The sequence below is a fragment of the Scyliorhinus canicula genome, chromosome 1 (assembly GCF_902713615.1).
Source record: "Scyliorhinus canicula chromosome 1, sScyCan1.1, whole genome shotgun sequence".
Taxonomy (NCBI): Eukaryota; Metazoa; Chordata; class Chondrichthyes; order Carcharhiniformes; family Scyliorhinidae; genus Scyliorhinus; species Scyliorhinus canicula.
Genome location: NC_052146.1, coordinates 2,082,178 through 2,106,275, shown reverse-complemented (window position 1 = coordinate 2,106,275; position 24,098 = coordinate 2,082,178). Strand labels below are relative to the sequence as shown.

The following is a 24,098-nucleotide window of genomic DNA, read 5'->3' as shown; positions in this document are numbered from 1 at the left end:
TGGTGTAGTAAGGGTTTAAAGCAGGATTGTATATGGTGTAGTAAGGGTTTAAAGCAGGGTTGTATATGGTGTAGTAAGGATTTAAAGCTGTGTTGTATATGGTGTAGTAAGGGTTTAAAGCAGGATTGTATATGGTGTAGTAAGGATTTAAAGCAGGGTTGTATATGGTGTAGTAAGGATTTAAAGCAGGGTTGTATATGGTGTAGTAAGGGTTTAAAGCAGGGTTGTATATGGTGTAGTAAGGATTTAAAGCAGTGTTGTGTATGGTGTAGTAAGGATTTAAAGCAGGGTTGTATATGGTGTAGTAAGGGTTTAAAGCTGTGTTGTACATGGTGTAGTAAGGGTTTAAAGCAGGATTGTATATGGTGTAGTAAGGATTTAAAGCAGGGTTGTATATGGTGTAGTAAGGGTTTAAAGCAGGGTTGTATATGGAGTAGTAAGGATTTAAAGCAGGATTGTATATGGTGTAGTAAGGGTTTAAAGCAGGGTTGTATATGGTGTAGTAAGGGTTTAAAGCAGGGTTGTATATGGTGTAGTAAGGGTTTAAAGCAGGGTTGTATATGTTGTAGTAAGGGTTTAAAGCAGGGTTGTATATGGTGTAGTAAGGGTATAAAGCAGGATTGTATATGGTGTAGTAAGGATTTAAAGCAGGGTTGTATATGGTGTAGTAAGGATTTAAAGCAGGGTTGTATAGGGTGTAGTAAGGGTTTAAAGCAGGGTTGTATATGGTGTAGTAAGGGTTTAAAGCAGTGTTGTATATGGCGTAGTAAGGGTTTAAAGCAGGGTTGTATATGGTGTAGTAAGGATTTAAAGCAGGGTTGTATATGGTGTAGTAAGGGTTTAAAGCAGGGTTGTATATGGTGTAGTAAGGGTTTAAAGCAGGATTGTATATGGTGTAGTAAGGGTTTAAAGCAGGGTTGTATATGGTGTAGTAAGGGTTTAAAGCAGGGTTGTATATGGTGTAGTAAGGATTTAAAGCAGGGTTGTATATGGTGTAGTAAGGGTTTAAAGCAGGGTTGTATATGGAGTAGTAAGGATTTAAAGCAGGATTGTATATGGTGTAGTAAGGGTTTAAAGCAGGGTTGTATATGGTGTAGTAAGGGTTTAAAGCAGGGTTGTATATGGTGTAGTAAGGGTTTAAAGCTGTGTTGTGTATGGTGTAGTAAGGGTTTAAAGCAGGGTTGTATATGGTGTAGTAAGGGTTTAAAGCAGGGTTGTATATGGTGTAGTAAGGGTTTAAAGCAGGATTGTATATGGTGTAGTAAGGGTTTAAAGCAGGGTTGTATATGGTGTAGTAAGGGTTTAAAGCAGGGTTGTATATGGTGTAGTAAGGATTTAAAGCAGGGTTGTATATGGTGTAGTAAGGGTTTAAAGCTGTGTTGTATATGGTGTAGTAAGGGTTTAAGGCAGGATTGTATATGGTGTAGTAAGGATTTAAAGCAGGATTGTATATGGTGTAGTAAGGATTTAAAGCAGGATTGTATATGGTGTAGTAAGGGTTTAAAGCTGTGTTGTATATGATGTAGTAAGGGTTTAAAGCAGGGTTGTATATGGTGTAGTAAGGGTTTAAAGCAGGGTTGTATATGGTGTAGTAAGGATTTAAAGCAGGATTGTATATGGTGTAGTAAGGGTTTAAAGCAGGGTTGTATATGGTGTAGTAAGGGTTTAAAGCAGGGTTGTATATGGTGTAGTAAGGGTTTAAAGCTGTGTTGTGTATGGTGTAGTAAGGGTTTAAAGCAGGATTGTATATGGTGTAGTAAGGGTTTAAAGCAGGATTGTATATGGTGTAGTAAGGGTTTAAAGCAGTGTTGTATATGGCGTAGTAAGGGTTTAAAGCAGGGCTGTATATGGTGTACTAAGGGTTTAAAGCAGTGTTGTATATGGCGTTGTAAGGGTTTAAAGCAGTGTTGTATTTATATCTCTAATAATCCTGGTTGGAAAGGCACCTGGACCTTTTGGAGACAGTGGTCCAATTAATAAAAGAAAGCTTATAAATAATTCCCACCATGGATATTGTCTGCTGAAGTTGTTGTAATGGAATTTTGTTTATATTAATATCACAAATGGAAGAGTAACCAGTTAGGATGTCAACAAAACAGAGCCAACTTGCTCATGTTTCAGAGAAATAATCCAGGACAAATTTGAACCAGCTATTTTCAGCCAGCAGGATCTAACAGGTCAAAGAGGAGCACATTCCCACTGTGCAGGTTAGCTCCATCCACAACCTGAGCTCACGGTAACAGCACAACACCATGTGTTAACAATTCACATAACTTTCCCCTCACTATCTCCCTCCTCAACCCTCGCTCAGTTAAGCTTCCACACACCGGATCCATGTGACAGCTCAGATTTTCCATGCGAGGCTGGCAGATTATGTCTCTGGGGTGACTATGTGACCACCCAGGGTATCACGGCCAAAGCCAATCCTGTCTCACCAGCTGTCAGATGGGAGCGATTGGGCACCGAGTTGCAGAGTGAAGCTAATAATTCTTCCCCATCCCATTCAACTGTGACCTGTCCTGGTAGCCACAGTATTTATGTGGCTGGACAAGTTCAATGGTGATACCCAGGGTGTTGGTAGCAATGGATTCAGCGACGGTAATGCCACTGAATATCAAGAGGTGATGATTAGAAGGGTAGATGGACAGAGAAGAGTTAAACTCCAGAGTTAAGGTGAGAGTGACCACCCTCAGCCTCAAAGAGCCCCAGCAAATCTACGGTCAATGGGAAAACTCTCCGCTGGTTGGAGGCACAAAGGAAGATGGTTGTGGTTGTTGGAGGTCAGTCATCTCAGCTCCAGGTCATCACTGCAGGAGTCCCTCAGGGTAGTGTCCTCGGCCCCAACCACCTTCAGCTGCTTCATCAATGACCTTCCTTCCATCATAAGGTCAGAGGTTGGAGATGACGGCACGATGTTCAGCACCATTCGTGACTCCTCAGCTAATGAAACAGACCATGTCCAAATGTAGCAAGACCTGGACAATATCCAGGCTTGGGCTGACAAGGGGAAAGTTACATTCGCACCACACAACTGCCAGTCAATGACCATTGCCAATAAGAGAGATTCTAACCATCGCCCCTTGACATTCAATGGCATTACCTTTGCTGAAACCTCCATTATCAACATCCTGGAGTGCTTAATGTTGACCAGAAACTGAACTGGACTAGCCATTGTGACTATGAGAGCAGATCAGAAGTGAGAAATTCTGCAGTGAGTAACTCACCTCCTGAATCCCCAAAGCCTGTCCACCACCTACTAGCACAAGTCAGGAGTGTAATGGAACACTCTCCACTTGCCTGGATGAGTGCAGTTCCAAAAGCTCGACACCATCCAGGATTAAGCAGCCCACTTGATTGACAACCCATCCACAATCATTCATTTCCTCCACCACCGACACACAGTGGCAGCCGTGTGTACCATTTAGATTAGTGTTTTTCAATCTCACACGATTGCGTGGCAAAATTTGGTTCCAACTCCATCAACATGTTTGCTGATGACACGAGAATAGTGGGTCAGATCTTGAACAACGACGAGTCAGAATACAGGAGGGAGGACTTCCGATGGTGACCATGGAGTGAGCGGTCGCACATTTGGCAGCTCCCCCTCATGGTGGTCTTTTTGTGGCCTTTACGCCGGATTGTTGCAGGAATTTTGTAGAGGAAAGGGGCAGAAATAAGAACAGAAGAAATTGACCCCTCGTTTATGGAGCTGTGGCCCAGAGGTAATCGGAAAAGAACAAACCAGGTGGTGGCTGCGAGTGAAGAGTGGACAACGCGCATGGAGATGGCGGATGAACAGGGTCAGACCCTGTCAGCTCAGTGGTCAATGGACCAGTTGGTGAGCTTCTTAAATGAGAAGTTCACCCAACAACGGAAGGAAAATGCGGAGGACCTGGCCCGCGCGGTGGATTCGATCAGGACAGTGTTGATCGCGTGGAGACGAGACTGGCAGCCCAAGGACAGGCGATCCAGAGGTTGGAGGAGCTGGTGGGGGAGCAGGAGGAACAGTCCAGCTCGATGGCAGCAGAGATTGGACCATCAGAAGAGGCTACCGGAGAAAATGGAGGACCTGGAAAATCGTTCTCGGAGGCAGAACATTCGGATCGTGGGTCTGCCGGAGGGAATCGAAGGATCGGATGCTGGTGCGTATGTGGGGAACATGTTGGAGAAGCTGCTTGGAGAAGGTGCGTTTGAATGACCGCTGGAGGTGGATCGGTCCCACAGGGCACTGATGTGCAAGCCCCGTGGGGGGGTGAGCCACCGAGGGCGATGGTGGTACGATTACATCGGTCCCTGGCGGGCCAGGCAGACGAGGTGATGCACTTGGGAAGATGTCGAGGTCCGCATGTACCAGGACCTGGGAGCAGAGCTTGCGAAGGGGAGGGCAAGCTTTAATAAGTTCAAGTCGGCCCTATACAAGAAGGGCATAAAGTTTGGTCTACTGTACCCGGCCTGCCTATGGGGGCCGGGAGTTGTACTTTGGCTCGGCGGAGGAGGCAGTGGACTTTATGAAGAATAGACTGGCAGGAGGAGAACCGTGAACTTTGACTGAGGGGATCTGAACTATGTTCTGTAAATACTTTGGGTTTGCGTTGTTCGGATTTATTTTGGGGGTTTTGCTTGTTTCTTTATATTTTCTCGGTCCTGTTTGGGGTTAGGCTGTTATATTGTTCTTTGTTAAGTGAGGAGGGGTTGGGTCTTCGGGTTCGGATCTTGGGAGGGATGGTGGTGGAGGACCTTTACACAGAGGGTGGTGGGTGCCTGGAACTCGCTGCCGGAGGAGGTGGTGGAAGCAGGGACGATAGTGACATTTAAGGGGCATCTTGACAAATACATGAATAGGATGGGAATAGAGGGATATGGTCCCCAGAAGTGTAGAAGGTTTTAGGTTAGACGGGCAGCATGGTCGGCACAGGCTTGGAGGGCTGAAGGGCCCGTTCCTGTGCTGTACTTTTCTTTGTTCTTTGTCTTTGAGGAGAAGGGTTGATGACGGTAGTTGCCCGGGGGCGGGCCAGGGGTGGTACGGGACATGGGCCGCAGACTAGCCTAGGAGAGGTTATGGTTGATCGGCAGGGAGGCGATCCCCACGACCAGGCTGGTCACGTGGAACGTTCGGGGACTGAATGGGCCAGTCAAATGGGCCTGTGTGTTCGCGCACTTGAGACATCTGAAGGCAGACGTGGCCATGTTGCAGGAGACACATCTGAAGGTGGGGAATCAGATTAGGTTAAGGAAGGGATGGGCAGGTGTTCCATTCGGGATTAGATTTTAAAATGAGGGGGGTGGCAATCCTGGTCAATAAACGGATGGCATTGAAGGTGGGGAATATAGAGGCGGACCCGGGGTGTAGATAGGTTATGGTTAGTGGGAAGCTGGAGGGAATGGCCATGCTATTGGGAAATATATATGCCCCAAACTGGGATGATGTTGAGTTTGTCAGACGGGTGCCGGGGAAGGTCCCAGACATGGACTCACATCGATTGACAATGGGGGGAGATTTCAACACGGTCTTGGATCCAAGGCTAGATCAGTCAGGTCTGGGAAGGTATCAGCTATGGCAAAGGAGCTGCGGGGGTTTATGGAGTGCATGGGGACGGGGGGTTTAATCCGTGGAGATTTGGGAGGCCGAGGAGTAAGGAGTTTTCATTCTACGCCCATGTGCACAAGGTGTATTCCCGGATAGACGTCTTTGTGTTGGACAAAACTCTGCTGGCTGAGGTGGTAGATGCTGAATATTCAGCAATTGTGGTGTCAGACCATGCCCCGCACTGGGTAGACCTGCAAGTTAACAAAGGAAAGGCCCAGCGGCCGCAATGGAGGTTAGATGTGGGGCTGTTAATGGAGGAGGAGGTGTGTGAGCGGGTGAGAGAGGCCATTCGGGGATATGTAAAGATCAATGATACAGGTGAGGTTTCAGCTGGGGTGGTTTGGGAGGCACGGAAGGGGTTATCAGGGGGGAACTCATCTCAATTCGGGCCCATAAGGAGAAGGCTGAGGGGGCGGAGTTGGACAGACTGGGAGGCGAAATTTTACAGGTGGAGTCTCCCGGATGACAAGCATCAGAGACTGCAGCTGGAATTTGGGCTCCTGTCCACAGGTAAGGCGGAGGGACAGCTGAGGAGGGTGAAGGGGGTGGTGTATGAATATGGGGAAAAAGCCAATAGGATGCTGGCGCATCAGCTGAGGAAACCGGAGGCTAAGGATCCAGAGAGCTGTGGGTTGTACAGGCCAATCTCCCTGCTAAATGTGGATGCTGGCAAAGATCTTGGCCATGCGCATAGAGGATTGTGTTCCGGGGGTAATAGGGGAGGACCAGATGGAATTTGGGAAGGGACGACCACCTGACATCCAACATTTGGCGGCTCCTAAATGTAATAATGATGCCTGCGGAGGGGCGCAAGGTCGAGGTGGCGGTGGCCACGGACACAGAAAAGGCCTTTGATCGGGTGGAGTGGAGGTACCTGTGGGATGTCCTGGGAAGGTTTGGGTTCGGGCAGGGATTGAGCAAATGAAAGGGGACTTCCGAAGGTGGGACGTGCTCCCGCTGTCGCTGGCGGGGAGGGTACAGACTATGAAGATGACAGTCCTCCCGAGATTGCTGTTCTTGTTTCAGTATCTTCCAATCTTCATCCCCAAAGCATTTTTTAGGAAGATGAACGCGGCGATCCCGGGGTTTATATGGGCCGGGAAAGCCCCGAGGGTGAAGAAGGTCCTTCTTGAGCTGGGCGTGGGGAGAGGGGTTTGGCTCTTCGGAACTTTATTAACTATTGCTGGGCAGCCAATATTTTGATGATTAGGAAATGGGTAATGGTGGAGGGTTTGGTGTGGGAGCGAGTGGAGGTGGCATCTTGCAAGGGCACTGTTAACGGCACCCCTGCCATTCTCGCCGGCTCGCTACTCCACAAGCCCGGCGGTAGTGGTAGCCCTGAGAGTGTGGGGGCCATGGCGGCAGCACATGGGTTTGAAGGGGGTGTCGGTGTGGGCACCGATATTCAATAATCATCGGTTTGCTCCGTGGGGGGGGGCTGGATGGGAGCTTTAGGAGGTGGCTGCGGGCAGGGATTGAGAGATTTGGGGATCTCTTCATTGAGGAGGGTTTCCCGAGCCTGGAGAGATTAGAGCAGTAGTTTGATTTCACGGTGGGAACAGATTCAGTAACCTGCCGGTCCGGGACTTTGTCCGGAGGCAGGTTCCAAGCTTCCCTCGCCTCCCTCTAAGGGGATGACAGGATAAGGTGATGTCTAAAACAGGGGTTGGGGAGGGGAGGGTCTCAGAAATATATATGGAACTGATGGAGTGGGGAGGGGTCCCAATCGGGGAGGTGAAGAGGAAGTGGGAGGAAGAGAGAGAGAGGAGGAGGCCTGGAAGTGAAGAATAAGGTCAGGGAATCTATCATAGAGGTCGCTAGGGGTTAGGGAGGCGGAGAGGGGGAGAGTTGGGTATGCTATTGTGGCGTTTTTGCATGTGTCGGACCGCACTGTTGTTTAAAATGTTAAAATTATAAGTGCCTCAATAAAATATTTTCTAAAAAAACAGGAGGGAGATAGAGAACCTAGTGGAGTGGTGTAACGACAACAATCTCTCCCTCAATGCCGGCAAAACTAAAGAGCTGGTCATTGACTTCAGGAAGCAAAGTACTGTACACACCCCTGTCAGCATCAACGGGGCCGAGGTGAAGATCACAGAATCATAGAATTTACAGTGCAGAAGGAGGCCATTCAGCCCATCGAATCTGCACCGGCCCTTGGAAAGAGCACCCTACTCACACCTCCACCCCATCCCTGTAACCCAGTATCCCCACCCCACCTTTTCTTTGGACACTAAGGGCAATTTAGCATGGACAATCCTCCCTGCACATCTTTGGACTGTGGGAGGAAACCAGTGCTAACCACTGTGCTACCTCTCCGCGAGATGGTTGACAGTTTCAAATTCCTCGGTGTGCACATCACCAATAATCTGTCCTGGTCCACCCACGTCGACGCTACCACCAAGGAAGCACAACAGCGCCTATACTTCCTCAGGAAACTAAGGAAATTCGGCATGTCCACATTAACCCTTACCAACTTTTACAGATGCACCATAGAAAGCATCCTATCGGGCTGCATCACAGCCTGGTATGGCAACTGCTCGGCCCAGGACCGCAAGAAACTTCAGAGAGTCGTGAACACCGCCCAGCCCATCACACGAACCCGCCTCCTATCCATGGACTCCATCTACACCTCCCGCTGCCGGGGGAAAGCGGGCAGCATAATCAAGGATCCCTCCCACCCGGCTTACTCACTTTTCCAACTTCTTCCATCGGGCAGGAGATACAAAAGTCTGAGAACACTTTTCACCCAATGCTCGGAATGGATCTGCACGGTAGCACAGTGGTTTGCACTGTTGCTTCACAGTGCCAGGGTCCCAGGTTCGATTCCCAGCTTGGGTCACTGTGCAGAGTCTGCACGTTCTCCCCCTGTCTGTGTGGATGTCCTCCGGGTGCTCCGGTTTCCTCCCACAAGTCCCGAAAGACGTGCTGTTAGATGAATTGGACATTCTGAATTCTCCTTCCGTGTACCCGAACAGGCGCTGAAATGTGGCGACTAGGGGATTTTCACAGTAACTTCATTGCAGTGTTAATGTAAGTCTACTTGTGACAATAATAAAGATTATTATTATTAATACACTTCCATCCAAACATCAATGAATTATTGTAACAATGTCCCTGGAAGCAGGAAAGAGAGGAAGGTCCAACAATATTACAAGTCACATTCCCTTCATCACTGCTAATCTGAGTCCATGCTAAAGGGGTCAACACTTACTGCCTCCACATCTTCGTTTTTCAGAGTTAATTCTCGGTCTTTAGCTCTCAGCTCGTCCCGTTGTTTATCAACCACCTCCTTCAGCTTCTTCATCACTTGCCATTCCTTTTCTGACATCCCAGCTGAAAGACAAGTGAGTGATATTAGTCAATGACAGGAAGTGAGAGGCAATTCTTTTCCAACTGTCCAATTTTCAGCAATGTGGACATCTCTGGCATGTTTGCAGGTTTCAAAGCTGTGTTCTTTGTGACTGGAAACTGTCACATAAAACATAATATACTCTTTTATTTTTATAAATTTAGAGTAACCAATTCGTTTCTTTCCAATTAAGGGGCAATTTAGCGTGGCCAATCCACCTACCCTGCACATCTTTGTGTTGTGGGGGTGAAACCCACGCAAACACGGGGAGAATGTGCAAACTCCACACGGACAGTGACCCAGAGCCGGGATCGAACCTGAGACCTCGGCGCCATGAGGCAGCAGTGTTAACCCACTGTGCATCACGCTGCCCTCAAAAACACAATATATACTTGAGATCAGGGGCGGGATTCTCCCCTACCCAGCGGGACGGCCGTCCAGCGCCTAGGAGTGGCGTAAATCACTCCGGTGTCGGGTCGCCCGGAAGGTGCAGAATCCTCCACACCTTCAGGGGCTAGGCTGGCACTGGCAGGGCTGGTGCCATGCCAGCCGGCGCCGAACTGCTTGGCGCAGTCCTTGCCCTCCAGGGCAGTCCCTGCCCCCCGGCGCCGTCCCTGCCCCCCGGCGCCGTCCCTGCCCCCCGGCGCCGTCCCTGCCCCCCGGCGCCGTCCCTGCCCCCCGGCGCCGTCCCTGCCCCCCGGCGCCGTCCCTGCCCCCCGGCGCAGTCCCTGCCCCCCGGCGCAGTCCCTGCCCTCCGGCGCAGTCCCTGCCCTCCGGCGCAGTCCCTGCCCTCCGGCGCAGTCCCTGCCCTCCGGCGCAGTCCCTGCCCTCCAGCGCAGTCCCTGCCCTCCAGCGCAGTCCCTGCCCTCCTGCGCAGTCCTTGCCCTCCAGCGCAGTCCTTGCCCTCCAGCGCAGTCCTTGCCCTCCAGCGCAGTCCTTACCCTCCAGCGCAGTCCTTACCCTCCAGCGCAGTCCTTACCCTCCAGCGCAGTCAAAGATGAGCAGGTGAGTTGGGGTTATGAGGATAAGGGGAGTGGGCCTAGGTAAGGTGCTCTTTCGGTGGGTCGGTGCAGACCAGATGGGCTGAAGGGCCTCCTTTTGCACAATGGGGATTCTCTGATTCTATGTAGACTTCACGCTTTGGGTGTCACACTGTCAGATTTACGAGGTGTGTGGTGATCATGGGAGTTTCCTCAGCAGGTTCTCGTTCATCTGTCGGCCTTTTTAAATTCATTGATGGGATGTGGGTGTTGCTGGCTTGGCCGCCATTTATTGCCCTTCCCTAATTGCCCTAGAGAGGAGATGGCGAGCCGCCTCCTTGACCCACTGCAGCCCATGAGGTGTAGGTACATGCACCGTGCTGTTAGAACCAAACAGCTGCTAATCTATTCAGGCCTTGGAAAGGGGCAGGGGAGGGCCACAAGATTGAGTCTCAGCTTAAAACAGCCAGGAAACAAAAATAACTTGACAATTTAATGTCAGAGGTCTCTCAGATATTTTGATGGCAGCTTTTGAATTCTGTTTCTATTTTAGTACTCACATCACATCCAGGGTACTAAAAATATCGCCTGTGGTTGTGATGCACTTCAAAATCTCACTCATTGTTTGAGGCATTTTAGGATAAAGCATGCTGTGCAAGTGGGGGTATTATTTGAAGGGTCAAACTTTTTTGTCCACATTCAACAGCCTGCCTTGTGTGCGAAAGGAAAGTGTGTCTGGATATATCGAACGCACAATCGTGCAGGAAACAATCAGATTCCAAAGCCCCTCTTAACCTCAGGCTTCACAGCCACTGGAGTATCTCTGAAGCGTAGACATTACTGTCGGTAACACGGCAGCAAATTCGCACACATCGAGCTCCCACAAGCAACAGAAAAGCAGAGAAAACAGGAGCGGGCCATTCGGCCCCTCAAGCCCGGTTCAGAGATTTTGGCCGATCTGATTGTGGCCGTAACCCCATTTTCCTGCCTGCCCCCACCAATCCTCCCACCCTCCCGATAACTCTCGACTTCCATGAAGATCAAAAATATGTCCTGAATAGATTCAGTGAAGCCGGCCTCCATTGCTCTTTGAGGCCGAGAATTCCAAAGATTAACTACCCATAGACAGACATTTCTCCTCACCTCTACCTTAACGGGAGAGCCCGATTTCTAGATTCTCCCACAGGGGAAACAGCCCCCCAGCATCCACCCTGTCAAGCCCCCTTGCAATCTTATCTTTCAATAAGATTACCTCTGATTCTTCCAGACTCCAGTGAGTATAGGCCCAACATACTCAACCTTTTCTCATGGCCCCTTCATCCCAGCAGTTAACCCAGTGAACCTTCTATGAATTGCTTCCAGTAGAATAGAATAAAATAGAATCCTAGATCCCTACAGTGCAGGAGACCATTTGGCCCAACGCGTCTGCACTGGCCCTTGGAAAGCTCACTCTACTTTTTAATCATCTTTATTGTCACAAGTAGGCTTACATTAACACTGCAATGAAGTTACTGTGAAAATCCCCTAGTCGCCACATTCCGGCGCCTGTTTGGGTACACAGAGAGAGAATTCAGAATGTCCAATTCACCTAACAGCACGTCATTAGGGACTTGTGGGAGGAAACCGGAGCACCCGGAGGAAACCCACGCAGACACAGGGAGAACATGCAGATTCCACGTAAACAGTGACCCAAGCCGGGAATCAAACCTGGGTCCCTGCAGCTATGAAACAACAATGCTAACCACTGTGCTCCCGTGCCGCCCACTTAAGCCCACACCTCCACCCTACTCCCGTAACCCAGTAATCACACTAACCTCTTTTTTTAGACACTAAGAGGCAATTTAGCACAGCCAATCCGCCTAACCTCCACATCTTCGGAGAAAACCCATGCAGACACAGGAAGAAAGCGCAAACACCCCTCAGGCAGTCACCCAAGGCTGGAATTCAACCCGGGACCCTGTGAGGAAGCAGTGCTAACCACTGTGCTACAGTGCCACCCCACAAGGGACCAGCACTCTAGATGCGGTCTCATCAATGCCCTGTACAATTGTAGCAAGGCTTTCTCACTTTATAGTCTGCCTCCTTGCAATAGCCTATTTGTCTTAATTACGTTAAGTACCTGTATGCTAACTTTTAGTGAGTTGTGTACAAAGGCACCCAGATCACTCTGTAGCATAGCATTCCGCAGCCTCTCTGCATTTAAATAATACGGCAAAATCTTTATTATCCGGCATGCAAGGAGAATGGGAGGTGCCGGTTAAAATGCCGGATAATGGAGAGTTCCATTCACCAATAGAACAGAGTTGAATAGATTATCATAGAATTTACAGTGCAGAAGGAGGCCATTCGGCCCATCGAGTCAGCACCGGCTCTTGGAAAGAGCACCCTACCCGCGGTCAACACCTCCACCCTATCCCCATAACTCAGTAACCCCACCCAAAACTAAGGGCAATTTTGGACACTATGGGCAATTTATCATGGCCAATCCACCTAACCTGCACATCTTTGGACTGTGGGAGGAAACCGGAGCACCCGGAGGAAACCCACGCAGACACGGGGAGGATGTGCAGACTCCGCACAGACAGTGACCCAAGCCGGAATCGAACCTGGGACCCTGGAGCTGTGAAGCAATTGTGCTATCCACAATGCTACCGTGTTGCCCAAATACTTGAGACATCTACTAATATGCAAATACTCAAAATAGTTGTGATTTCCAACACTAAAGTATAAAATCTTACAGTCTACAGTTATGGATACTACTGGATAACTTTGGTTGGTAAAGTGACGATTTGTATTAGGGGAACAGCAGAAATTCCAGATAGTAAATCGCTGCGGTTGGGAGAGTGCTGGATAACACAACGTTTACTCAATTGCTTCCCTACCTATCTTCGTATTGTCAGCAGATTTGGCTATAATACATTCGGCCCCTCATCCAAGTCATCAGTGTAAACTGTAAACAGTTGATGCCGCAACATTGACCCTGGTGTCAGTCCACTTGGCATAGTTTGTCCATCTGAAAATGTCCAATTTATCCCAACTTTCTGGTTTCTGTCAGTCAGCCAATCATCTATCCATGCAAACACCATGAGCTCTTGTCTTGTGTCGTTTGGCATGTTATTAAATACTTTCCGCAAATCTAAATACACTACATCTACTGGTTTCCTTATATCCAACCCTGCTGGTCACATCCTCAAAGAACTCAGATAAATTTGGCAAACATGATTTCCCTTTCAGAAAACCATGTCAACGCTGCATTATTATTTTGTGATTCTTAGAATCATAGAATCGCTGCAGTGCAGGAGATCATTTATCCCATCAAGTCTGCATTTCAGCACGGCCAATCCACCTAACCTGCACATCTTTGGACTGTGGGAGGAAACCGGAGCACCCGGAGGAAACCCACACAGACATGAGGAAAACATGCAGACTGCGCACAGACAGTCACCTGAGGCTGGAATTGAACCTGGTGCAGTGAGGCAGCAGTGCTAACCCCTGTGTCACTGTGCTGCTTATTCTTGAAATGTCCTGCTACCAATTGCTTAATAAAAAGAATTCCAACATTCTCCCCAATGACAGATGTTAAGATTTCCCCAAAGACGGATGTTAGGTTATGATCGTGATGCTGATTGAGGAATAAATCTTGCCCAGGACACTGGGGAGAACTCTCCTGCTGAGCACTATGGGAATTTTGACATCCAGCTGAGGGGGTAGATGGGGCCTCTGTCAGTACATAGAACATAAAATTCCTCCAGTGCAGAAGGAGACCATTCAACCCATCGAGTCTACACCGACCACCTGAAAGAGCACCCTACCTCTGCCCACGTCCCCACCCTATCCCCATAACCCTACTTAACCTGCACATCTTTGGACTGTGGGAGGAAACCGGAGCACACACGGGGAGAACGTGCAGACTCACAGAGTCACCCAAGGCCGGAATTGAATCCGGGTTGCTGGTGCTGTGAGGCAGCAGTGCTAACCACTGTGCCACCGTGCTGCTATAAGAGGAGGGTAAGTCTAGACCAGGCTTGTCCAAGGCCAGGCCGTGGGCTGCAGACGCCATTTTAGGGGGGCCGCTACATCCCCTGCATTGCAGGTAAAGGTTCAATCTCAAACTCTCCTGGAAAGAATTTCAGAAAATGCTTGGAGTCTGCTCAGCCAACCACAGGCTGGTCTCTCCACAGGCTGCTGACAATGAATGGTGAGTTGAGGAATCTTCTTGTTTTTACCTTCCTGTTTCAGGATTTCTTCCTCAGTCAGGTTCACGTCCTTGTGGGAAACGTTCATCGCCAGCTGTTTGTTTTCTTCCTGAAGTTTAGCGATCTGAGTGAGTAAATCCTGAGCCTCCCCTCTCCAGACATCCTCGACCAGCACGAGCTCCTGATCAAAGACAGCAGAGTTAGAAAGATCACCAGAATCTGTTCACCTACTCTGCCACTCGCCTCCTGCACACCGCCTGTCACAACAGGCAGCACTATTAATTACTCCATAACACCTGGGGGAACAAAGAACACAGAAAAGTACAGCACAGGAACAGGCCCTTCAGCCCTCCAAGCCTGTGCCGACCGTGCTGCCCATCTAAACTAAAATCTTCTACACTTCCGGGGTCCGTATCCCTCTGTTCCCATCCTATTCATGTATTTGTCAAGATCATTGAATCATAGAATTTACAGTGCAGAAGGAGGCCATTCGACCCATCGAGTCTGCACCGGCTCCTGGAAAGAGCACCCTACCCAAGGTTAACACCTCCACCCTATCCCCATAACCCAGTAACCCCACCCAACACTAAGGGCAATTTTGGACACTAAGGGCAATTTATCATGTCCAATCCACCTAACCTGCACATCTTTGGACTGTGGGAGGAAACCGGAGCACCCGGAGGAAACCCACGCACACACGGGGAGGATGTGCAGACTCCGCACAGACAGTGACCCAAGCCGGAATCGAACCTGGGACCCTGGAGCTGTGAAGCGATTGTGAAGCGAGGCAAAAAGTTGCCTCGTACATCTCCTCTAAACCTTGCCCCTCGCACCGTAACCCTATGCCCCCTAGTAATTGACCCCTCTACCCTGGGGAAAAGCCTCTGACTATCCACTCTGTCTATGCCGCTCATAATTTTGTAGACCTCTATCAGGTCACCCCTGACCTCTGTCGTTCCAGTGAGAACAAACTGAGTTCATTTAACCGCTCCTCATAGCTAATGCCCTCCATACCAGGCAACATCCTGGTAAATCTCTTCTGCACCCTCTCTAAATCCTCCACATCCTTCTGGTAGTGTGGCGACCAGAATTGAACACTATACTCCAAGTGTGGCCTAACTAAGGTTCTATACAGAACATCAACTATGCAGCAGAAAAATTACTTACAGACAACTTGCATTGTGGAGGGTGGAGGCTGCTTCGTGCAGGGGCACCAGCTTGGCAGCCCTGGTCATGGCTCCCCTGCTGTTTCCCCCGGCCAGGTACTCCACCAGCCCTGTAGTGGTGGCGGCTTTGCGGATTTGGGGCCAATGGAGGAAGCATGCAGGGGAAGTGGGAGCGTCGGTCTGGTCCCTAATATGTGACAACCACCGATTTGTCCCGGGGAAGATGGATGGAGGGTTCCGAGAGTGGCGGAGGGCGGTGGTGGGAAGGATGGGCGACTTGTTCCTGGAAGGGAGCTTTGCGAACATGAGGGTGCTGGGGGAGAAGTTCGGGCTGGTGAGGGGGAATGACTTTCGGTACTTGCAGGTGCGGGATTTCGTACGTAGACGGGTCCCGTCCTTTCCACGCCTTCCACCAAGGGGGATCCAGGACAGGGTAATTTCCGGGGGTGAGGTAGGAGAGGGGAGAGTCTCGGATATTAATAAGGAGCTTATGGGAGCGGAGGACACAGGGACCGAGGAACTGAAACCCAAGTGGGAGGAGGAGCTTGGTGGGGAGTTGGAGGGAGGCGTGTGGGCAGACGCTCTGAGGAGGGTAAGTGCAACCGCAACATGTGCCAGGCTCGGTCTGATTCAGTTCAAGGTGGTTCACCGAGCCCACATGACGGTGGCCTGGATGAACAAATTCTTTTGGCTGGAGGACAAGTGTGCTAGATGTGGGGGAGGACCAGCGAACCATGTCCACATGTTCTGGGCGTATCCAAAACTCAGGGGATACTGGCAGGGATTTGCGGACATCATATCCCGGGTACTGAAAACAAGGGTGGCGATGAGTCCAGAGGTGGCGATTTTTGGGGTATCGGAAGACCCGGGAGTCCAGGAGGGGATAGAAGCCGACGTTGTGGCCTTTGCTTCCCTGATAGCCCGGCGACGGATACTGTTAGCCTGGAGGGACCCAAAGCCCCCAAAGACCGAAGTATGGCTGTCGGACATGGCAAGCTTTCTCGGCTTGGAAAAAATCAAGTTCGCCTAACGAGGATCACTATCGGGGTTCGCCCGGAGGTGGCAACCATTCATCGACTTCTTCGCGGGGAACTAATCGTCAGGGGGGGAAGAATAGTGTAGCGTAGGGGGGAAGAATAGGCGGGTCTGTCTGCGAGAGTGGTACTGTTATTTGCACTATGTTTTTTGTAATTGGTATCTGCACACAAATGTATATTGTTACTGTTTACAACGCCAAGAATACCTCAATAAAATTGTCTGTTAAAAAAAAACTTGCATTGTGGAGAAATTCAAAGCTTTGTTAAATTGGGACTGTATCAACAATTTTATCAACATAGGACACTCCATCATTAATTGGCAGATGTCATAGCACAGAGTCACAAATTTAGTGAATTACGTTGAAATTACAGCTCAGAAACAAGGCCATTCATCTAACTAGTCTAATCCACCATTTATACTCCACAAGCATCCTCCCATCATACTTCATCACACCCACTGTCCTGTCTTTCTGAATGTTACTAACAGTGATGAGGTTTCAGGATATTGCCTGAATATCTTCACAGGAAAATTACTCAAATGGGTAAATCCAGGTAATTGTAACCATTCTTCAGCTTGCTGACAGGAGAGTCTCCCCATATTGTCCTCTAGTATTGGTCACTCATCCAGCCACATCATTCCTGCTCATGTCCCTCTGCCGTACTACATACCCGCTCTTAGCATTCAAACCCTCTCCAAACCCTCCTCCTCACATTCAAACCCTCGCCAAACGCTGCTCCGAGCATTCAAACCCTCTCCAAACCCTCTTAGCATTCAAACCCTCTCCAAACGCTGCTCCGAGCATTCAAAACCCTCTCCAAACCCTGCTCTTAGTATTCAAACCCCCTCCAAAACCTGCTCTTAGTATTCAAACCCTCTCCAAACCCTGCTCCTAGCATTCAAACCCTCTCCAAACCCTGCTCCTAGCATTCATGCCCTCTTAAAACCCTGCTCCTAGCATTCAAACCCTCTCCAAACCCTCCTCCTAGCATTCATACCCACTCCAAACCCTGCCCCTAGCATTCAAACCCTTTCCAAACCCAGCCCCTAGCATTCAAACCCTCTCCAACCCTGCTCCTAGCATCCAAACCCTCTCCAAACCCTCCTCCTAGCATTCAAACCCTCTCCAAACCCTGCTCCTCACATTCAAACCCTCTCCAAACCCTCCTCCTAGCATTCAAACCCTCTCCAAACCCTGCTCTCTGCATTCAAACCCTCTCCAAACCCTGCTCCTAGCATCCAAACCCTCTCCAAACCCTCCTCCTCACATTCAAACCCTCTCCAAACGCTGTTCCGAGCATTCAAACCCTCTCCAAACCCTCCTCCTCACATTCAAACCCTCTCCAAACCCTCTTCGCATTCAACCCTCTCCAAACCCTGCCCCTAGCATCCAAACCCTCCTCCAAACCCTGCTCCGAGCATTCAGACCCTCTCTAAAACTCCTCCTAGCATTCAAACCCTCTCCAAACCGAGCTCCTCACATCCAAACCCTCTCTAAAACTCCTCCTAGCATTCAAACCCTCTCCAAACCCTCCTCCTAGCATTCAAACCCTCTCCAAACCCAGCCCCTAGCATCCAAACCCTCTCCAAACCCAGCTCCTCACATTCAAACCCTCTCCAAACCCTCCTCCTAGCATTCAAACCCTCTCCAAACCCTGCTCCTTGCATTCAAACTCTTTCCAAACCCAGCCCCTAGCATTCAAACCCTCTCCAAACCCTCCTCCTAGCATCCAAACCCTCTCCAAACCCTCCTCCTAGCATTCAAACCCTCTCCAAACCCTCCTCCTAGCATTCAAACCCTCTCCAAACCCTGCTCCTAGCATTCAAACCCTCTCCAAACCCTCCTCCTAGCATCCAAACCCTCTCCAAACCCTCCTCCTAGCATTCAAACCCTCTCCAAACCCAGCCCCTAGCATTCAAACCCTCTCCAAACCCTCCTCCTCACATTCAAACTCTCTCCAAACCCTGCTCCGAGCATTCAAACCCTCTCCAAACCCTGCTCCTCACATTCAAACTCTCTCCAAACCCTGCTCCGAGCATTCAAACCCTCTCCAAACCCTGTTCTCAGCATTCAAACCCTCTCCAAACCCTGCTCCTAGCATTCAAACTCTCTCCAAACCCTGCTCCTCACATTCAAACCCTCTCCAAACCCTCCTCCTAGCATTCAAACTCTCTCCAAACCCTGCTCCTCACATTCAAACCCTCCTCCAAACCCTCCTCCCAGCATTCAAACCCTCTCCAAACCGTGCCCCTAGCATTCAAACCCTCTCCAAACCCTGCCCCTAGCATTCAAACCCTCTCCAAACCCTGCTCCCCGCATTCATTCCCTCTTCAAACCCTCCTCCTAGCATTCATACCCTCTCCAAACCCTGCTCCTAGCATTCATTCCCTCTTCAAACCCTCCTCCTAGCATTCAAACCCTCTCCAAACCCTCCTCCTAGCATTCAAACCCTCTCCAAACCCTCCTCCTCACATTCAAACCCTCTCCAAACCCTCCGAGCATTCAAACCCTCTCCAAACCCAGCCCCTAGCATTCAAACCCTCTCCAAACCCTGCCCCTAGCATTCAAACCCTCTCCAAACCCTCCTCCTAGCATTCATACCCACTCCAAACCCTCCTAGCATTCAAACTCTCTCCAAACCCTGCCCCTAGCATTCAAACCCTCTCCAAACCCAGCCCCTAGTATTCATACCCTCTCCAAACCCTCTTAGTATTCATACCCTCTCCAAACCCTCCTCCTAGCATTCATACCCACTCCAAACCCTCTTAGTATTCAAACCCTCTCCAAACCCTCCTCCCAGCATTCAAACCCTCTCCAAACCCTCCTCCTAGCATTCATTACCTCTCCAAACCCTTCTCCTAGCATTCACACCCACTCCAAACCCTCCTAGCATTCAAACTCTCTCCAAACCCTGCCCCTAGTATTCATACCCTCTCCAAACCCTCTTAGTATTCATACCCTCTCCAAACCCTGCTCCTAGCATTCAAACCCTCTCCAAACCCTGCTCCCCGCATTCAAACCCTCTCCAAACCCTCCTCCTAGCATTCATACCCTCTCCAAACCCTGCCCTTTGACCTATGCTGATAATCCCACAGCCGACTTTTCATTTGTCTTCATCAGGTTGACATCCATCCAGGCAAAACATTTTTTGAAATCTTCCTTCACAAGGATACAGCAGCTTCTTTGATAACACTTCCCAAACCCGGTCCTCTACCAGCTGGAAGGACAAGGGCGGCAGATACCCGGGAAGACAGCGACCTGGAGGTTCCCCTCCGAGCCACACACCATCCTGACTTGGAAATATATCGGCGTTCCTTCACTGTCGTTGGGTCAAAATCCCAGAACTCCCTCCCTGACAGCACTGTAGGTGTACCTACACCACATGGACAGCGCAGCAGTTCAAGAAGGCTGCTCACCACCACCTACTTGAGGGCAATAAATAGTGGCCTAGCCAGTGACACTGAGATCTCAAGATTTAAAAAAAACAAAAAGTAACTGAATACCAAAGATCAGTCCAACAACATAGCCAGCATTTTCCAAATCAATTTGGTCATTATTAATGTACAGCATGTAAACAGGCCATTTGGTTCAACCAGTCCATCCAAGCCCTATAGCTCTACTCAAGGTCCTTCCCATAATTCTTCATCTAAACCAATCATTGGAATCCACTATTCCCTTCTCCCTATATTCACGTCTACCTCCTCTTAAATGTGCACAAATTATTTGCTTCAAACACTCCTTGTGGGAGCGATTTCCACATTCCCGCCACTCTTTTTCAATTTCCTACTGGATTTCTTGGTCACCATCTTATATCGATGGCCTCCAGTGTTGCTCTTCCATAGACCTCAATAAGGTCACCCCTCAGTCTGTCAATCTTTTCCAGGCATGAATACTTGTCCCATGAATCCACATCAGAACAGTGGGAGTCATACAAAGAGGAAATAGAGAGTACAGGCCAACATATTTCCATCAAAGGTAAAGGGCGGGACCAACAATTCCAGAGAACCCTGGATGTCAAAGCACATACAGGATTGGATAAAGAACAAAAAGGGAGTTTTATGGCAGGTACAAGGGGCTCAAAATAGTGGAAGCCCCAGATAGAGCAAAGTGCAAGGGTGGGGGTTACTTAATAAAGAAGTTAGGAGAGCAAAGAGGAGGCATGAAAAAACACTGGTGGGCAAAATAAGGAAACTCCCAAAGTGTCTTGTAAATATATTCAGGGCAAGAGGGTAACCAGGAAAAGAGTAGGGCCCATTAGAGACCAAAGTGAAATGTGTGTGTGGAGCTGGGAGACGTAGGTAAGGTTTTAAATCGTTTTTTTGCCTCTGCGTTTATTATGGAGAAAGATGATGTAAGTACAGAAATCCGGGAAACGGACTGTGATATAATTGAACAAATTAGCGGCACGCTGGTGATGGCTTGTAGGGAGGAGTCTCACACCAGGTGGCTCCTGTCTGGGTACTTTGTTTTTGGCCATTTTCACCCATTTTCTGGTGGGTAATTGGGTTAAAACGTAACTAATTGGATGGGATATGGTTCCCACGTAAGAGAAATGCCCAGAAGGTCCAGGTCAGAGTTAAATTGTGTTTTAGACCCTCGATTGGACCGATCTAGACCCAAGTCTCTGATTCCATCAGGGGTGGCAAAAGCATTGTTGGCTTTTATGGAGCCGATGCGGAGGCAGATCCGTGGCGGATTTTGCGTCGACTGATAGGGGCTTTTCTTTTTTCTCCCATGTTCATCAGGTTTACTTTCGGATTGACTTTTTGTGGCGAGTAGATCTCTCCTTCCTGGGGTGAAGAGGGCGGGTACTCAGCAATGATCTCACATCATTTTGTGCATTTGGGTCCTTTTCAACATTAGGCGTGGAGATTGGATAAGAACATAAGAACTAGGAGCAGGAGTCGGCCACCTGGCCCCTCGAGCCTGCTCCGCCATTCAATTAGATCATGGCTGATCTTTTGTGGACTCAGCTCCACTTTCCGGCCCGAACACCATAACCCTTAATCCCTTTATTCTTCAAAAAACTATCTATCTTTACCTTAAAAACATGTAATGAAGGAGCCTCAACTGCTTCACTGGGCAAGGAATTCCATAGATTCACAACCCTTTGGGTGAAGAAGTTCCTCCTAAACTCAGTCCTAAATCTACTTCCCCTTATTTTGAGGCTATGCCCCCTAATTCTGCTGTCACCCGCCAGTGGAAACAACCTGCCCGCATCTATCCTATCTATTCCGTCATAATTTTAAATGTTTCTATAAGATCCCCCCTCATCCTTCTAAATTCCAACGAGTACAGTCCCAGTCTACTCAACCTCTCCTCGTAATCCAACCCCTTCAGCTCTGGGATTAACCTAGTGAATCTCCTCTGCACACCCTCCAGTGCCAGTATGTCCTTTCTCAAGTAAGGAGACCAAAACTGAACACAATACTCCAGGTGTGGCCTCACTAACACCTTATACAATTGCAACATAACCTCCCTAGTCTTAAACTCCATCCCTCTAGCAATGAAGGACAAAATTCCATTTGCCTTCTTAATCACCTGTTGCACCTGTAAACCAACTTTTTGCAACTCATGCACTAGCACACCCAGGTCTCTCTGCACAGCAGCATGTTTTAATATTTTATCACTTAAATAATAATCCCATTTACTGTTATTCCTACCAAAATGGATAACCTCACATTTGTCTTCATTGTATTCCATCTGCCAGACCCTAGCCCATTCACTTAACCTATCCAAATCCCTCTGCAGACTTCCAGTATCCTCTGCACTTTTTGCTTTACCACTCATCTTAGTGTCATCTGCAAACTTGGACACATTGCCCTTGGTCCCCAACTCCAAATCATCAATGTAAATGGTGAACAAGTGTGGGCCCAACACGGATCCCTGAGGGACACTAGCTACTGATTGCCAACCAGAGAAACACCCATTAATCCCCTCTCTTTGCTTTCTATTAATTAACCAATCCTCTATCCATGCTACTACTTTACCCTTAATGCCATGCATCTTTATCTTATGCAGCAACCTTTTGTGTGGCACCTTGTCAAAGGCTTTCTGGAAATCCAGATATACCACATCCATCGGCTCCCCGTTATCTACTGCACTGGTAATATCCTCAAAAAATTCCACTAAATTAGTTAGGCACGACCTGCCTTTTACGAACCCATGCTGCGTCTGCCCAATGGGACAATTTCTATCCAGATGCCTCGCTATTTCTTCCCTGATGATAGATTCCAGCATCTTCCCTACTACCGAAGTTAAGCTACCTGGCCTATAATTACCCACATTCTGCCTACCTCCCTTTTTAAAAAAATAATTTTTATTCAGATTTTTACAAAATATCAATAACAGAAAAGATTGACAACTGAGGAAACAAAAAAGAGCAACCCCCCCCTCCCCCGGTAAATACAAAAAAGAAGAAATAGATTAACGCCCGTCATAAACAAAGAACACATATACGCGTCCCTTCGACCCAACCCACAGAAACGCCCCCCCCCCCCCCCCCCCCCCCCCCCCGTTGCTGCTGCTGCCGGCCTATTTTCCTACCGTTCTTCCAGGAAGTCAAGGAAATGCTGCCGCCGCCTGAAAAACCCCTGCACTGATCCCCTCAGAGCAAATTTCACCCTCTCCAATTTCATAAACCCCGCCATATCATTGATCCAGGCCTCCACACTTGGGGGCCTCACATCCTTCCACTGAAGAAGAATCCTCCGCCGGGCTACTAGGGACGCAAAGGCCAGAACACCGGCCTCTATCGCCTCCTGCACTCCCAGCTCCACTGCAACCCCAAAAATTGCGAGTCCCCAGCCTGGCTTGACCCTGGATCCCACCACCCTCGACACCGTCCTTGCTACCCCCTTCCAAAATTCTCCCAGCGCTGGGCACGCCCAAAACATATGGGCATGGTTCGCTGGGCTCCCCGAGCACCTAGCACACCTGTCCTCGTCCCCAAAGAACCTACTCATCCTCGTCCCGGTCATATGAGCCATATGTAGCACCTTGAACTGTATGAGGCTAAGCCTCGCACAAGAGAAGGAGGAGTTTACTCTTTCCAGAGCATCCGCTCACGTCCCCTCCTCAAGCTCCTCACCCAGCTCCTCTTCCCATTTACCCTTCCGCTCCTCCACCAAGGCCGCGTCTACCTCCTGCATCACTTGGTACACATCCAAAATCCTCCCCGCTCTAACCCACACCCCCGAGAGCACCCTGTCCTGGACCCCACGCGGGGGCAACAGACGGAACCCCGCCACCTGCTGCCTGGCAAACGCCCTAACCTGCATGTACCTAAAAATGTTCCCCGGGGGGAGCCCGAACTTCCCCTCTAACTCACCCAGGCTCGCAGACCTCCCCTCCACAAACAGGTCCCTCAACCTCCTAACACCTGCCCTGTACCAACTCAGGAACCCGCCATCAATTCTCCCTGGAACAAACCGGTGGTTCCCCCGTATCGGGGACCCCATCGAGACCCCCACCTCCCCCCTGTGCCGTCTCCATTGTCCCCAAATTTTGAGGGTAGCCGCCACCACCTGGCTCGTGGTATACCTCGTTGGAGGGAGCGGCAACGGCGCCGTTACCAGCACCTCCAGGCTCGTGCCCACACAGGACGCCATCTCCATCCTCTTCCATGCTGCCCCTTCCCCGTCCATTACCCACTTACGCACCATCGCTGCATTGGCAGCCCAATAATACCCACAGAGGTTGGGCAGCGCCAGCCCCCCCTATCCCTGCCCCGCTCCAAAAACACCCTTCTCACCCTCGGGGTCCCATGCGCCCACACAAAC

At 49.5% G+C, this 24,098-nt stretch overlaps 1 protein-coding gene across 4 annotated transcripts in view; it reads right to left on the bottom strand.

The window, feature by feature from the left end:
• Positions 1-24,098, bottom strand: part of rilpl1 (Rab interacting lysosomal protein-like 1) — a 78,366-nt gene that overhangs the window by 35,472 nt on the left and 18,796 nt on the right. For all 4 annotated transcript variants that reach the window (XM_038800082.1, XM_038799909.1, XM_038799994.1 and 1 more), the window contains exons 2-3: positions 14,146-14,296; positions 8,802-8,923 (exon numbers count right to left, since the gene is read on the bottom strand). In XM_038800082.1, the coding sequence (XP_038656010.1) occupies positions 8,802-8,923; positions 14,146-14,296 (273 nt within the window). The remainder of the gene's footprint in view (positions 1-8,801; positions 8,924-14,145; positions 14,297-24,098) is intronic.